Here is a 17,728-nt window from a genome sequence, read left to right as displayed (position 1 = left end):
GACATTCATTTTCATTTATTTTTATTTTTTATTTTAGGTTTTATGACCTCAATTACACCCAAAAAACCTGAACTTTGAACATTCAGTGGATTTTCTGTGGTCTGAAGTTTTCTTTGGGTTTTTTTGGGCCTTTTGAGCTACAATGAAAACAGGCAACACAGTGAAACAGTGACATCTGCTGGCAAATCCCATTGACATATATGGGATTTGCAGTAAGTGATGTCACTTACTGCCGGCAAATCAGAGCACCTGTTTGAGCCAGAAAGCCCCAGATCACAGAAAATCTACTGAATGTTAAAAGTTCATGTTTTTTGGGTGCAATTGAGATTAGAAAACCTAAAAAAACAAGAACAATTCCAAAACCTTTTTTTTAATGTCACAATCCCTTTAAGTAACGGAGTGCACTTGACGCGCCTGCCTGCTCTCGCAGTGTTTTCTGTACCTATCAAATGAGAAAAAAAGAAAGTTCTCGGTCTCAACTCCGTTTCGCCTCCCGTCGGTCTCGGACCTGACGCCCCTCCCACACTCGGCCTTGACCCAGACTCGACCCCCTCCCACACTCGGCCTTGCCCCAGACTCGACCCCCTCCCACACTCGGCCTTGACCCAGACTCGACCCCCTCCCACACTCGGCCTTGCCCCAGACTCGACCCCCTCCCACACTCGGCCTTGACCCAGACTTGACCCCCTCCCACACTCTGCCTTGACCTGGACTCCCCGAGATAATTGCGATTAGACGATGGTTTAATAGCTGTGACAGGCCTATCCAGCAGAACTAATACTCGATATGTCTGCACACTGTGCTGGTGCTACTTTAACTTCACTTCAACTTCTTCCACCATGCAGTGCTTATATGTAATCTTGGCCATCCTTCTGTTTGACTGCCTCTAACTTGCTCTGTGCTGTAGTCATCACTGCTTTGTTTAAGAAGCTGCCTGGAGGGCCAAGACATCCACTGGAGCATTCATCTCTGTCTGTTTTAATATCTGAAAATGTTAGGAACAGATTGCTACATTATACACACACACACACACACACACACACACACACACACACACACACACACACACACACACACACACACACACACACACACACACACACACACACACACACACACACACACACACACACACACACACACACACACAAGGCAGACCTAAGAGGAAAAAGTTGTGTTTATTCATGCTAAACTTGCACAAATAAAGTTTGTTTTTAGTAGTTGCTCAAGTTAAGATGAATGCAAAGAAGAAGCTAAAAAAATGTTACATCAATTGGGAGGCTTGTGTATGCTGCTGAGGGAACACACTATTTAAACTGAAACATAGCTAGTAGTGGTATTATTATTATTATTATTATTATTAGTAGTATGACGTTTCTGACTGGTTCACACAGCAATACGACGACCTCATCCACTAGCATGACTGAGAGGTCATTTTGAGCGTTTTGATTCTCTTTGCCCATCAGAAGCTTTCAGAATGTTCCCCTTCCATGACCATCATCATCATTCCATCATCTCAGAAATGTTTGACATCCGAAACACTTTCTAAATATGAATTTGAGCACATGCTATACTTCTGTCCCTTTTGTTCTTCAGTCATGCTAAAATGAACACGTCCTACGGGAACTCAGAATGGGGGGGGGGGGACGGGTGGGACGACAGGGGGGACGACAGGACACCCCCCCCTCCACCCATTATTGGAGTTGAACACGCCCGAGAAGCGTTGATGTCTGGCTCCGTTTAGTCCATCTCGGACGGGCATGCTTATCGGCTCAAATCAAATCACTGTACGGATGCTTTGTGTTCAAACAGCCAACGGGCAGATGGTTGACGACAGGCTGAGTCAGTGTATAACCCATTTAGGCCTGACGTAAAAATTCTTCTAAATCCTGACAGTTTTCTGAAAGATGTTTCTGTATCAGTGGTGCTCAATATTTCATGTCAAGAACCCCAACAATGATATGTAATTGTCCAGCACCAACCCCCATCTGAAAATATGTTGTTCCAGGAACCCCTCAGAAGCAAAGATTTTAGTTAAAAACGTTGGCTCTGAAAGAATATATATATTCAAAGATATGTGCCATATTTTCACGATAAAAAAAAAATAGCAGACCTACAAGCTCGTAGCACGCCACTCGGTGGCGCGCTATGAGCTTGTATATCTGCTATTTTTCAATAGCTAAAGCATAACATAATGTTTAAAACACCAAAAGGGGTTCCCGACCCAAAATGGGATAAAGACGGTTAACAAACGAGCAGATGGACCTTGTGACCGTGAATGAACAGACGTCGCTGTAGCCAAACGCAAATAAAGGCCTGCGAACCGGCATCTCTGAGCCAGCCTGACTGACCCGACTAAAACACGCACTTGAATAGGAACACGAGCGCAATGTGATAAAAGAAGAGACAAAGACGTCGGGTGGCAAACTGCCCAGAGAAACATCTTGCTGAGAAGATTCTGTCACTTTTCCCTGACCTTCGTCTTATTACAGCTACAAGCAGCGTAAACACATAATGGCTACCCATGTACATTACTGACTCCTTCGGTATAATAATAATAATAATACATTTTATTTATAAGGCGCCTTTCAGGGCACTCAAGGTCGCCGTACAGATTAAAAGCAGTACAAGAACACAGTTAAAAGCAGAAAAATAATAAAATTAAACTAGGGCACAGCTTGCAGCAGAAAGTCACACAGAGTCATAGGCCTGCCTAAACAGGTGGGTTTTGAGGTGAGTTTGAAATATGGTGATAGAGTCCATGTTTCTGATGTCAGGGGGGAGGGAGTTCCAGAGGTGAGGGGCAGAGCGGCTGAAAGCTCTTGACCCCATGGTGGAGAGACGGGCTGGGAGGACTTTCAGGGTGAGGGAGGAGGCAGACCTGAGAGACCGGGTGGGGGTATTGACGTGGACAAGGTCAGACAGGTATGGGGGGGCGAGGTTATGGATGGCCTTGAATGTGTGGAGGAGGATCTTGAAGTGGATACGGTATTTGATGGGGAGCCAGTGGAGTTGGTGTAAAACAGGGGTGATGTGACTGATGACAGGGGTTCTGGTGACAATACGGGCAGCAGCGTTCTGGACTAGTTGGAGTTTATGGAGGAGTTTGTGGGGGAGACCAAAGAGAAGGGAATTACAGTAGTCCAGGCGGGAAGTGACAAGAGAGTGGTATACAAGACAACTCACCCCGTTTCTGTTTTCCTCTATTTTGTGTGGCTTGCTTTTACTTAACACTCTTATTGCTAGCCTATTCTGCTTGGCTGTCTTGGGCTATGCTAAGGGATTAACATTGGACGAAGGAACTGTTTCGGGGCCCACAGCAAACTGTTCTCTTATAGCGAGAATCACACAGCATACATCAAAAGAAAGCCCAACTTGTCCACTTCAATTTTTAATGATTTTACCATCTTCCATTCTGGAGATATTGACCTTTTTCTAACACCTGCTTTTTCCTGCACTCTGCTCGCTTGAAAAAACAACAGAGATATGGAAGGTCAAAGTTGACAGACATTTCAGTTCAGTTTTTTTATATGAACACAAATAATATCCCATACATACCATACACCGAATGAAAGCCCTCAATGTCTACTTTTAGGAGGAAATCAATATACACATTGATCCCATGTACAGTTTGTCAGTAATTGTTTATTGAATGCAGCTTGCGGCCACCAGAGAGAACCTTCGAGAAGGCATGGACCTGAACAACTATTATTGACAAAATAAGGCCTATAGCGACATGTACATACTGTATACCGTATGAAACAGAAGACTCTCTGCTTTCATAAGAAAAAAACTAATACTGTAATAATAATAAAAATCACACCCCTGTGAAGTGAGCAGTGCAACAGTTGCACTGCTCACTTCACAGGGGTGTGATTTTTATTATTATTACAGTATTAGTTTTTTTCATTTGTGTTCATTTGTATATCTGCCTGTCAATGTCTGTGACTAAATGGCTTTTGTAAGAGCTAAAGAATGAGCATATATGGGACTGATGATGGAACATATTGGGGCTACGTTACTACTGTTTTGTTTATTTTTTACGAAGCTTATGATGATGACGGATCAAGACCCCCGGCGAGCAGATGGAACGATGCGAAGACGGATTGTCATTATTTATCCATCCATTATTTATCCATCTGTGATCTGTCGCTGTGTACAGTGTATCGTTCCAACTTGGCTCGCCGAGGTTGTTGTTGACTTGTAAAGTCAGAACAGCGGCGCGTGCATCTTGTAAATACATCATCAGCTCTTACATGACCTTGACCCTGGTTGTGTAGATTCTGTAAAACACTCGGTGGTGGTATATTATCAACGTCCTTGTTTCGTAGCCAAGCGGCATGCAGAGAAAATGCCTTGTTATCTATCATCTGTTGAAAGCCTGATGGAGAAGAATGGCTGTGCATGGGAGCCAGGCTGAAAGCCCGCTCCAACAAACACGAGCAACGTGTTTCAGAGCAAAGCAAGAGACTTTGTTTGAGTCGTTTTCTGGAACTTTATATTCTCTAGAAGTCAGCGATATCTAGTCTCTACACTGCAACATCCCCAGTACTATGTGTATCGTCATACTGTGTACAAACAGGTTCCATTTGGACACTCTCAGAGTTACAGACCTGTAAGAGTCATTTTGGATCGATCTGCACAATCTCAAGAGTTATAGACCGTCAGGGAAAACATGTGCGGTGTGTGGAGTTGCTGTGAAGTAACGTTCATTTACAATTGGCATTTAGCGCACACACACACACACACACACACACACACACACACACACACACACACACACACACACACACACACACACACACACACACACACACACACACACACACACACACACACACACATCTGCCCTTACCCAAGTGTCTATCTCTCAAACCAGCAAGTCCATTCCGACATATTTCACTCAATCAAATCCAAAACCCAACCGTCCTACATTGAACGTGAACAGGATCAAGCAAGCGGGGGGGGGGGGGAATTAAGGAAGGCAGCAGGAGACTTACTATGGTGAAGTTCATGACCTTGAGGATCCATATGGTGAGGGCCAGGTTGACCAGGATGAGGATCATCAGCAGGAGCACGAAGAAGTAGAGGCAGCGCTTCCTCCAGCCGTAGATCCCCACCTTGTACACGTGAGCTTTCTCTGAACTCTGCAGGACATTGTTCCTATGAGAGCACTGTTCCTGGGTCATCTGAAACACGCGCACACACACACACACACACACACACACACACACACACAGGACAACACAGTTCATGTCAGCAACCGTTCCTGGTGTAATTGCGTTTCCGAGGTCATTTGAAACACACACACAAACACACACACACACACACACACACATAGGACGACACACAATTCATGTTCTGAAACATAAACACATTGTCAACACGCGTTTCGTGTCCGCAACAGTTTCTGGCGTTCTCCCCCAAGGGTCACATTATGTGAATGCGTGTGGCGCGTGCAAGGAAGATTGTTTTTGTTTTTTTTATGAATTGAACTTGTAGAATAGATATAGAAGACCTATTTGCAGAAACATCATTTCCTTCGTTGATGCATTAGCGAGCGTCGACAAGCATCAGCTGTGCGCACACGCGCACACGCACGCGCACACACACACACACACACACACACACACACACACACACACACACACACACACACACACACACACAGTAACTTTGGGTGAAATGCACTTGTACGGTTTTAAGTATACGTAAGTGAAAGAACACGTGAAAGAATGTATACGAAACGGGAATAGCAGATTTTATATTAAAATGAATAAAAAAACAATAGAGAGAGAACAGAACAAGAGTGCTCAGTAAAGTTCTCAATAACTCAGTGTACAAATGGAACCCGTAAGGTTAAATTTGTACCCCCCGAGTTAAACGGACAGGATTCTATAGACGAGATTTTATCGACACTAATACAGATATCAACATTCCAGTAGCCGCTGCGTGTGTGCGTGCATGCGTGCTTGCGTGCACACGTGTGTGTGTGTGTGTGTGTGTGTGTGTGTGTGTGTGTGTGTGTGTGTGTGTGTGCGCACGTGTCTTAAGTGTGTGAGTGGCCCATTCCCTTCTGCCACGATGAGCGAGCGGCTTTACGGCGAGCCATCAAACTGATTGATTAGCGCATACGGGCTGTGGAAGTCCATTACGCCCCCCTCGTTCCCTGCTGATGTGCCGATAGTGTCCATTAAAGGACAGTGTAATTGTCCTGCCGCGTGCGCGCTGACCGGAGGGGCATTGTTCACCGCAGACGGTCACTCAGAATACTTCACATAACTGTGTGAGTAACATGCTGGTTGCTGTCCAGCCTGCCTGACGCTCTCAGTCTCTCAGTCTCTCTCTCTCAGTCTCTCTCTCTCTCTCTCTCTCTCTCTCTCTCTCTCTCTCTCTCTCTCTCTTCACTCGTGTGGACAGCCATGTTTTAGAATGCATATATAATTATGTTAGAAAATGTATTTTTTTTTTTTTTGCTTTTTGGGGAGTTTTGCCTTTGTTGATTTGATAGACAGTAAGTTGACAGGAAACGGGGAGAGAGATGGACACACACACACACACACACACACACACACACACACACAAGCAAGCGAGCATGAATCCGTTAGAACCCTTAAACTCTACAAATGCCCAACCTGACCCTAGTCCCAACTGTATTATTTCATACAGGAGGATGGTCTTCCTGCTTTCTTTGTCGCACCTCCAACGGTGCCATGGAGGACTATGCATGGCAGGGGCGTCCACTTCCCTGAGCCAAGCCTAAGCCTGACCGCAGACCAGAAAAGCTATACAACTCTCTTCTTGTTGTGAGACCAGATATTATTGTCCTTCAATGTGTATCTCTCAAATTCTACACATGTGGGAACACTTTAGAGTTTAGACCATACATGCATGAGCAACGGGCGGCCCCCACCATCACTTAATGCGGCCCACAGGTTAATATACGAATATTGATAAATTGTTTATTTCAGCTAATTACTAGTACTAAAAGGTTATTGTCTTTGCAATTGCAATTAATTTGTATTTAGTTCATAAAGTTAACATAATTATAACTAAATGCATTTGAAATTAAATAAAAAATACATCCTTTTCCTTTTCAGGATTCCATAAAAATAATAAATAAACAGCAAAAAACATTCAACATTTCAATTCAAATATGGCAAAAAATAGCCGATCTACAAGCAGTGCGGCACGTTTTGAGCTTGTAGATCAGCTATTTTTGCTACGACAGTAATATGCAATGTGGCCCTCTGGAGTGAGTGTGGAAATATATATAGTGGCCCTCAAAGTTACCAGACCTCACCTACAGCACTACAAGGACACACGCGCACACACACGACTAACTAAAACAGATGACAGAAGACAGTGCGCCAGAGCAAAGACAAAGAGCCACCCAGAAGTCACTGGGTGAAGAAAACACCCAGTCAGCAGAAACAAAGCAGAGAGAATCTCACTGGGTTTCCGGGGCGGACTTCATCTGTTTTGGGAGGGTAGGGAGCCAGAGAGACTGATCTTTACAATGTTTGAGTTAACGGGAGTATAATGACAATCAGGGCTGAGTTAGTGAACTGTTGCAATTGGAGAGAAACCTCATATCTCTGTATTTCCATCTTGTCTTTCATTTCTCCCGAAGGGGGACGTGCTACTTTGTCATAATTTAAGAAAATAGTCAATCTACATAAGGCTCTCTGCTATTTTTGAAAAATCCCTAAAGTATTCTACTTCGACCAAAAACGGGGGTTTCGCTTCGCTTCCAATTGCACTTGACTTCGATTCGGTGCAGGTAAAGGAAATGAAGCAAACAATGCAGTGGGTGAATAATGAGGAAACACAGTTGGAGACGGAGAAGGCATATATTTCATGCAGCTCAAAGATGTCCCGTTACACTTGCACTTCCCGGAATTGAGAGAGAGAGACAGAGAGAGACAGAGAGAGAGAGAGAGAGAGAGAGAGAGAGAGAGAGAGAGAGAGGACGGAGGATGGGATGGAAAGAAGGGACCACAGGAAGGATAGGGATAATTAGCAAAGAGAAAGAGAGCATGAGACAAGCTGAGGGAGGAGAGAGAGAGAGAGAGAGAGAGAGAGAGAGAGAGAGAGAGAGAGAGAGAGAGAGAGAGAGAGAGAGCATGAGACAAGCTGAGGGAGGAGAGAGAGAGAGAGAGAGAGAGAGAGAGAGAGAGAGAGAGAGAGAGAGAGAGAGAGCATGAGACAAGCTGAGGGAGGAGAGAGACATAGATAAGAAAAAATATTAATAGGGAGAGCAAGACGGGGGAGAGAGACAGAGATGTGCACGTGGACGCACACACGCAGGCACGCACGCATATGCACACTATAGTGCTGCACGATTCAAAAGTGAATCTCGATTTATCTCCAGAAGAATTGAGATCATAATTCTAAAATAAATAAAAAAGTATTCTTTACAGTTGAACTTTAGTAGTAGTTGCTTTAAAAAGTCATCAAAGTGCTTGACTTAAATCTCTCTTAAAGGTATATTCAGTGATTTCACTTAATTCAAATATCACTTATTTGTTAGTTTTGTTGTGATAATCCTCCCTACTATAGAGTGTGCTGGCCATATAAGGAGTTCCTCCCTGTCCCCAGTTAACCCCTGGGGGTCAACAAACCTTAGGTTTCGTTTTTGACTCTCTATCCTGATTGGACGAAAGGCTGGGTCCCACAGCCAAAAACGAAACCTAAGGTTTTTTGAGTGAAATCACTGAATATACCTTTAAAGTAGCCCAACTAAAATTAATTGGACAGCCAACTATAGTGCTGCACGATTCTTGCTCAAATAAAAAAATCACACCTGTGTGAACCAAGTGGTGCAACTCCTGTCTATTGTATCATTCCAATTTCTTCTCTGTATCATTCCAATTTCTTCTCTGTATCATTTGCGTCCAGCAGGTGGCAGCCATGTCACATACTTCTCTCGTTCCAATTTCACGCATGCGCACACCACTCGTGCTCATACAGGTACACACACACACAGGTACAGGGCATTGCATGCTGGATGTAGAAGTGGTTGCACCACTTAAAAAGGAGATCAAATAGGTGTCTGAATCACACATCAAACACCTGTAATTTGGTCCAATCTGTATGGTAGAGTATGATGCAATACTGTATAACGCATACAATCAGGGTGGTTGTATTGTGTCTCCCACTGAGACATTTGCATTGTGTCAAAGGTCACGTCTCACCTACTGTATAGACACAGGATCTGGCACAACGTTTGACCTGAAGGTCAACTTTCAGTTTATCCCCTGAGCAAGCAGGCCGGCCTTACCATAATTGATTAGCTCAATGGCAATAGGAATCAAAATAAATGCAGCACTTGTGCAGGAAACCAGGTTCAAATCTGGTGGTAGAAGAGAAACGATACTGTGCAGCTTTGACCCATTATGGGCGGGAACCCCTTTTGGCGCGCTACGAGCTTGTAGGTCTGCTATTTTTGAAAAATCGAAGAACGACTGACATAGAAACAAGGCTTTTTCAGAAAACTGTCAGGATGTAGAAGACATTTTTAGAATCTGATCTCAGGTCAAAATGGGTTAATGTACCACACACACACACACACACACACACACACACACACACACACACACACACACACACACACACACACACACACACACACACACACACACACACACACAGCCACCTTCGTTGGAGATGTCGTGCACCGCTCAAATAAGAAAAGAAAAAATGAAAATCTACTTGGTAACATTCAGACACTGCATCCCCCCCTTTATGAATACAAAAGCTCAAGACTGAAAGCGTGTTGTGTTCAGCAGTCTGTCGTGTTCACCAGTGGAACATGTGGTTTGGAACTATATAAACAGCTTGTACAACAGCAGAGAAGAATTGTTCTGTTTTCTGCACCAGCAACTGTCGCTTGGGGGAGGGAGAGAGAGAGCGAGAGTAAGAGAGAGAGAGAGAGAGAGCGATAGTGTGAGAGAGAGAGAGAGAGAGAGAGAGAGAGAGAGAGAGAGAGAGAGAGAGAGAGAGAGAGAGAGAGAGAGAGAGTGAGAGTGAGACCGACCGACCGACCGATCGACCAATGTATGTACATTTTTCCAACATGGAAACGATTGACAACTATGCAAAATTAATTGCGATTATCAAAAAAATTGAATTGAATTTAGGCGATTATGCAATAATTGTGACAGGCCTAGCGGATGTAGTGGAGTATGAGTACGAACACACAGATAAAAAAATACTCGAGTAAAGCAAAATAACCGGTCCTGAAGTACTTGGTTAAATGTACATAGTAATTACAGCAGTGGCGAGTGCCAGTGAAGGCGTTGATGCCAGCTATAGGGCCCGCGTGCCAGCCTCCCCGAGGCTAACAGAAGCAGATGCTGTCCATAAAATAACTAATGGAGAGATGCCTGGCCACTTTGGCCGGAGCAAAGAAAATCATTATTTTCACTCAGTGATTAGAACAGCCCATGTTTTTCTTTTCCCTTTCTTTTTTCACTTGGGACCTGCCCCAGCATTTTTCTTTTTTTTTAGCACGTATAAAATACACAATCCGGGTTAAAAAGCTGCGATCCGGAACTTATTGTAACGAATACAAGGTTATTTTCTGATCGATCTGTAGGGTGGAGTATGTTAATCAGGTCTGACATTTCATACTTGTAAAGGCATGCAGGGCCACTTGTCCTTTGGTCTTGTATTAGGTTTTTTTTGCCAAGTGCCAGGGCAGCTGTGCCATCACATAAAACAACAACTTTAAGCCACAGGTCCACAGAAATAACAAATTGAACATAAGGGTGAAGGATGATTTAGTTACAACTACCAGTGTACAGCACTATGTCACAGAATAATGTATTTGCATTTACAAATTACTTTTTTAATTAAGTATTTGTAGTCCAAAAGTTCATACACGTTCAGCACTGGACTAGTCAAGAGTTTCTGGACATGGTTTGGAAATGTGTTGATTTTGACGGGAAATATGTATTTAGTTTGGTCATGGTCTTTTGAAAATAATTCTGTTAAATTTGAGTCAGTCATACTCATATTTAGTCCGCGACAAAGATATATATTGTGGCGATATATATTGTGGCAGGCCGTGATGGTCACTTTACATAGATTGTGCATTAACATTCCCCCATTCACACACATTCATATACGCCGATGGCGGAGGAAACCAAGACCTGCACCAACCTGTCTTGCTCTGTCAGAAAATAGAACTTTAACTTTTTAACTATTTCTTTTTTTGTTTTGTTCTAACCAAGGACTATCACTTACACCATAGATGGGCAAATGGCCCAGGGGCCTCATGCGGCCCCCATCATCACTTAATGCAGCCCGCAGGTTCATATCCCAACATTGATATATTGTTTATTTCAGCAAATAACTAGAATTAAAATGTTATTGTCTTTTTGTCCAATGGGGTGTATGAATCAGAATCATATTTTTAAATGATATGGAGAGAGAAGATCGAGTGTCAGGATTTGGAGATTTATGCACATAGCTTGACATGCTGACTGACAATGCAAGAAACATAAAAAATAAAAACATAATGAAGTGACATTATTCCGGTAGTGTCTCAGCCCTAGCGGTCGCTTTCTCGCCTTTAAAACACAATCGGTGCCGGGATTCCTTCAAAATAGGAGCTCTGGGGTGCCGGAAAGACATGGCCACTTTTACTCTGAAACCCACGACCCGGGAACAATCCGCTAAAAAAAAAGTTTGCTTTACATTGCTAGCTTACATTGCAATCGTTTAAATGTATACGATATATGATATGTGGACACGTCCTAGGGACGGAAACGGTTAAGGCGTCTTACTGGTTGTATTTGGTTCATAAAGTAAACATAACTATAACTAAATGCATTTGAAATTAAATACAATTTTTACTTTTCAGGATTCCAATTCGAAAATAGCAAAATATTATTCAGATTTTCAATGCAAATATAGCAAAAATAGCCGATCTACAAGCTCAAAACTCTCCATCATCAAAGTTGCCCATCCCTGATTTACAATACCTTTGATTACTTCATATCAGCGTCTTACATCTTATGTTGCCATGTACTACCCTAAACAAATGTTAAAGTCCATAGACTGGCTAACTTTTTTGAGGGGCGCTAGCCCCTCCTATGCTCAGCTTTCCAGGTTTGTGTGAACACAGACATTGGCTTGTGATTGGCTGATCACCCCATAGCGATGATTTGATTGGCTGAGCAAAGTATATATTCAAGATAAAAGTGAGGGCAGAAAAGTGAGGACAAAAAATGTTTGCGATTGGCCAGAATGAGATGATGCATGATGATAAGATCGCCCCTCACTTCACGTGGGTGTGATTATTTTGTTAAAAAAACGCCCTAAACAAACATTAAAAGTCCATAGACTTGGCTGCCACATGATGGCCCTCCAAAATGCCATGTCCAAAACAAGGAGTACAGGTAGAAATATTGAACCAAAGGTATCAGCAAAATACTAAATAATACAATGATCAAGAAAAGTTACTGCTTTGGACATACAAGGTTCCCTCCGGACTGCGGCAACAGACCGAGGTGTCCCTTTCAAAGCATTAGAGAAAAGTAAGTCGTAGCCCACAGCCATCTGACGCAAATACACACACGTCATCAGCAACAGAGCAGATGGCTAAAGACTAGACATCGCATATATCCAGAATGCCACATGCTGCCAACACACACACACACACACACACACACACACAAATATTTCAGAAGATAAAACACAAATGAACACGTTGAATCTGTAGGCGTGCGTTCAGTTTGTCAGAAACAAGATAAATACAGCTCACGCTGTCCAAATGTTTCTTTCTTCAAGACGCCTCCCTCTGATTTACAATAGCATAACATATGCTGCTTTATGGAGCCTGGTATAATTCAAGGTGGCAGTGGGTATAGTTAATGGTGTTTTGTGTTCTCACTTTGCGTGGCCAATGGACCTGAACCAAAATGAGAAATAAAATGGTGAACTACACTAAAAATACGCCTTGCGTAAGCTTAAAAAAAAATCACACCTGCGTGAAGTGAGTGGTGCAACTCCACAGGGGTTCCCCAGAAGTTCCATACACACAGGAGTGCGGCCAGGGTGCCGGCCCGGTCCCACCGAGCCGCCCGTGTCCGAAACGGTAGATGTACCCTCCCAGGGGGGTACATCCAGGAACATCCAGACCCCCAGAAACACGCCCAGGGGGGTGGCCCAGTTCCGGCGAGCCGCCCCGCATGCGAAATGATTGAGATTTGAGTTTAAAACAAACATTAAAAACATGTATATCTGAACTATATCCCTTTAAGGGGTTAAACTCACAGCAAAGTACTGCAATGTTCCAGACCGTTGTATTGTCTTTTCATGTTTAACAGCTGATCATACAGTATGAGCATAAAGTACAAGGCTGTGCAGTTATGTGACTCCTCTCCCCACCTCTGATGAGACCTCAAAGTGAACAACTAGTTGTGTGACTCCTCTCCCCACCTCTGATGAGACCTCAAAGTGAACAACTAGTTGTGTGACTCCTCTCCCCACCTCTGATGTGACCTCAAAGTGAACAACTAGTTGTGTGACTCCTCTCCCCACCTCTGATGAGACCTCAAAGTGAACAACTAGTTCATGTGACTCCTCTCTCCACCTTTGATGAGATCGCAAAGTGAATAACTCAACCGGAGCGTTGACTTTTCCCTCAAGTCTGACCGAGCACATTCTGCCCACGATAAGTCAAACAAAGACTAAAGCAAACCAAAGTGAATTAATCAGCGGGCCTTAATGTGGAGGAGCGGAGGCTGAAGAAAAAAAAGACTCGAGGAGAGAGTGTTGCTCTGAAATGAATGAATGCTCCAACGCTTGGTTGAGTCTCAAGGCAAAATGCTCCATCTGTCTAGTCCTACTTTGTTTCTTATTATGGGGCAATGTAAGTTAAGGATGACTCATGGCTTTTTTTTGCATGCCTCTTATTTAGTTTAGAAACTGTCTTAAAGCAGTGGTTCTCAAAGTGGGGGTCTGGGCAACAGATCATTATTCCACTTCTCTTCAAAATAAGGGTTTCACTGAAAAACACTGGTGAATGTGTTAAATAATAGATTCACATGGTGATCTTTGCTATAGTGTGTCTGTTAAGTAAGGTCTTCAGCAAGCAGCTAGTTGGCCTGTACAGTACATGTACAGATCAGGATGCCAATTTGATCCAATCGTGGGTGAGAACTCATACAGGATTACAGGATTAGGGTTAGGGTTAAAATTGGAAGTAATGCAAATAAACAAACAAACAGAGGAGCAGACAGAACTAATAAAGACAAATCAGAACTAGAATGCTATAAAATCCACGCTGCTGAATGGATTCTCTCTCCTTAATATAAAATTGATATCCCAAAGCATTTCACATGTAAGTGAGGAGACAGGGAGATCCCTGCGACTGAACAAACACTATAGCAATGATTACTATCAGAATATAGGGATTTCACTTTTCTTGAACAAAAAATACAGTTTGGCTTCGGACCCCAAGCTCAAAATATGTTGTTCCAGCGACCCTAAGAAGCAAAGATTGGAGTTTAAAATGTTTGCTCTGAAAGAATATATATATACAGTATATTCAAAGATTTGCGCCACATTTTCAAGTATAACATGCTTAAAACACCAAAAGGGGTTCCCACCCTGAATGGGTTAAGCTACGAGATAAAGTTGAGCTGGCTTCACCTTCAACAAACAACAAAAACGGACGCGTCGTTTCAACTCACTCACCTTCTCTCTCCACCACACAATTCCCGGCGAAAAGGAATTGGTTCCATCGGCCCTGTTGTTTTGAACCCACGCCTTTATGTTTTCCTTTATGTTGTCGCTCACCGTGACCGGACGCACGCTTAATGCCATCGCAGAGCACACTATGCACAACACATCGACAGCGTCCTCAGTGACAGGTGTGTGTGTGTGTGTGTGTGTGTGTGTGTGTGTGTGTGTGTGTGTGTGTGTGTGTGTGTGTGTGTGTGTGTGTGTGAGACTGTGTGGGCAGATGCTGGAATGCCATGCTGTGCGGAGAATGTCAGACCCACGCCAAAAAGACAGAGAGATAAAGCCGCACGTCAATGATGTGCATTCATTGTTGTTCCCACAATGACAGCGTTGTCCACCACTCCGGTGTGAAGTGTCAATCACCGCCTTGCAAACAGAGGAACCATATGTATATATTTGCCCTGTGCTTACATAATACAACAATACTATAGATTTTATTCTATTTAGTTCTTGTCCGTCATTTCCCTCGGTAGACATCAGCCACTGGAGTATACCAGCTCAGTGGCCTTGTGGTTAGAGTGTCCGCCCTGAAGCTGGGAGGTCGGAGTTCGATCCCCGGCCGGGTCATACCAAAGACTGTATAAAAATGGGAACCAATGCCAATGTCCCTGCTTGGCACTCAGCATCAATGGGTTGGATCGGGGGGTCAAATCTAACTAATGATTCCCACACGCTGCGGCACACCGCTCCAAGAGATGGGTCAAACGCAGAGAACAAATGTCACTGCGTTTAGTGCGGTAACGTGTGTGACAAATTGTTTGACTTTGACTTGTATAGTGTGGTGGTGTTTACGTGCAGAAACACGTGGCCAATTTGGTGTCGATTTCACTCGAAAAACGTTTGTCGACTAATACCTTTTTTCCACAGACGAAAAATAAAACCATGGCTAAATACACTGACAATTTCAGCAATAAATAAAAACTAGACTAAAATGTTAGGAAGGGCTAATGGGGGTAGGGGGTGGGGGTTGTGGCAATATGCAACCAGCAATAATTTGGAAGCGTTTTTTTTTTTTTGCAGGAAAACCAACCCCCAACATTGCGTGGAATAAGATGGCATCAGCATGGCAACACTGAATATACACTTTATACACCAACATCATTTCACAATCTTGTATGAGTGAGTGACAATTAAAAGCTCTCCAATCTCCACTTTGTACTAAAAAAATTACAACTAGCTAATGGAAAATTCCACTGAGACAGAGAGAGAGAAGAAATGCTTGATTTCTTTTTAATTGGGAGAATAAGAAAAAATAGCCTAATGCAAAGTAGTCTCATTACGCGAAAATAACACCTTTGGCTGATCTTTAATGGCCTTTGTCTGATATAATTATACATCATTAAGCAAACAAAGGCAAACAAACCTGTTAGCCCCTGCAGCGACAGACGGAGCTTTTCACATCTATTATATATAGTCAATGTCAAAGAACCTGCAATGAGTTCAATTAAAGTGAAACACTATCTTGTAATTAAAAGAGTGAGTTGTTTCCCGTGGTGAAAAAAGTATGAGAGCACACTATGCACAACACATCGACAGCGTCCTCAGTGACAGGTGTGTGTGTGTGTGTGTGTGTGTGTGTGTGTGTGTGTGTGTGTGACTGTGTGGGAAGATGCTGGAATGCCATGCTGTGCGGAGAATGTCAGACCCACGCTAAAAAGACAGAGAGATATGAAGTATGAAGTTTTGACGTAAAAGTAGTAATAGACACAGACATGCTCTGTTGCAAGTGAGAGTCCTGGATTAAACATTGTTATAATTTAGCTATTGAAAAATAACAGATCTACAAGCTCATAGCGCACCACTCGGTGGCGTGCTATGAGCTTGTAGGTGTGCTATTTTTTTTAAATACGAGCTTGTAGGTCTGCTATTTTTGAAAATGTGCCGCAAATTTGGAATATATATTTTTCCAGAACGAACGTTTTTAACTGGAACAACATTATTTTCAGATGGGGGACGGCGGCAAATTACATATCATTTTTGGGGTCCATGACATGAAATATTGAGCACCACTGAAATAGAAGGTATTTCAGAAAACTGGAGGATTTAGAAGATTCTTTTTTAAATATCAGGGCTTTTTTTTTTCGTGGTGGAAAAAGTAAGAAGTTTTCATGTAAAACTAGCAAGAACATAGAAATGTTCTGTTGCAAGACAAATTTCCCTTGTGGACAATACAGTTTACCTTGACCTTGAAGTAAGAGTCCTGTATTCAAAAAGTACATCAAACATGTACATGGAATGCTCACAGTGTGAGCTTGTAGAAGGAGAAAGCTCCAGTGGAGTAAAAACAAAGTTAAACTTTTTCCTCTGAAATATAATGGAGTAGCCTATGAAGTATTGGAAAAATGGACAAACTTGCAGTAGGTAAAACAAAAACGGTGGTGTAGTCTACCATTATATATATATATATATTTTATGTTATAGGTCCTTTAAGTACAGCACTTGAGTAAATGTACTTAGTTGCTTAGTTTCTGCGTGTAAAAACCTATAGGCTACAGCACTGAGGAGTGCCTTGAACTTGAGAACATGCACTTATACTTTAGCCTGCCTGAATCGCCGCGTTCCGTGAATCTGACTTGTCACTGCGCTGCTCAGTCTGGACATAAGGCTGCTTGACTCGCGTTTCATAACATCAACTGTTACGAAGCCATGTTGTTGCCGATACGTCACCCAGCGCCACTCTGTCCATGATTCTCACTGTCGAACAAAAATAGCGCCTGTTCGAGACTTGAGAGTAAAAGCATACGGTAAAAAGTAAACGATTCAGTAGTACACCGTCAGATTCAGCAGTACAAAACAACTGACGGCTGTGCGGGGTGAGTTTAGTGAATGATAAGGGGACGTCGCAGAACAACAACAGCTCTGTGCGGGGTGAGTTTAGTGAATGATAAGGGGACGTCGCAGAACAACAACAGCTCTGTGTGGGGTGAGTTTAGTGAATGATAAGGGGACGTCGCAGGGCAACAACAGCTCT

The 17,728-nt window shown here is 43.0% G+C and overlaps 1 protein-coding gene across 4 annotated transcripts in view; it reads right to left on the bottom strand.

Annotated features, from left to right (window-relative positions):
• Positions 1–17,728, bottom strand: part of sgcd (sarcoglycan, delta (dystrophin-associated glycoprotein)) — a 137,697-nt gene that overhangs the window by 77,894 nt on the left and 42,075 nt on the right. For 3 of the 4 annotated variants that reach the window (XR_014569634.1, XR_014569635.1, XM_083771164.1), the window contains exon 2: positions 5,001–5,189. Coding sequence is in view for 2 of the 4 variants with exons in the window: in XM_083771164.1 (XP_083627290.1) it covers positions 5,001–5,189 (189 nt within the window). In the remaining 2 variants the exon portion in view is untranslated. Of the gene's footprint in view, positions 1–5,000; positions 5,190–14,709; positions 14,838–17,728 lie in introns of those variants that run through there. The other variant, XM_083771165.1, reaches the window with a different exon arrangement.

This window comes from Protomyctophum parallelum, assembly GCF_964188405.1.
Source record: "Protomyctophum parallelum genome assembly, chromosome: 1".
In the NCBI taxonomy this organism is placed as follows: domain Eukaryota; kingdom Metazoa; phylum Chordata; class Actinopteri; order Myctophiformes; family Myctophidae; genus Protomyctophum; species Protomyctophum parallelum.
The sequence above is the reverse complement of the archived record's forward strand: the minus strand, read 5'-3'. Positions and strand labels throughout refer to the sequence as shown.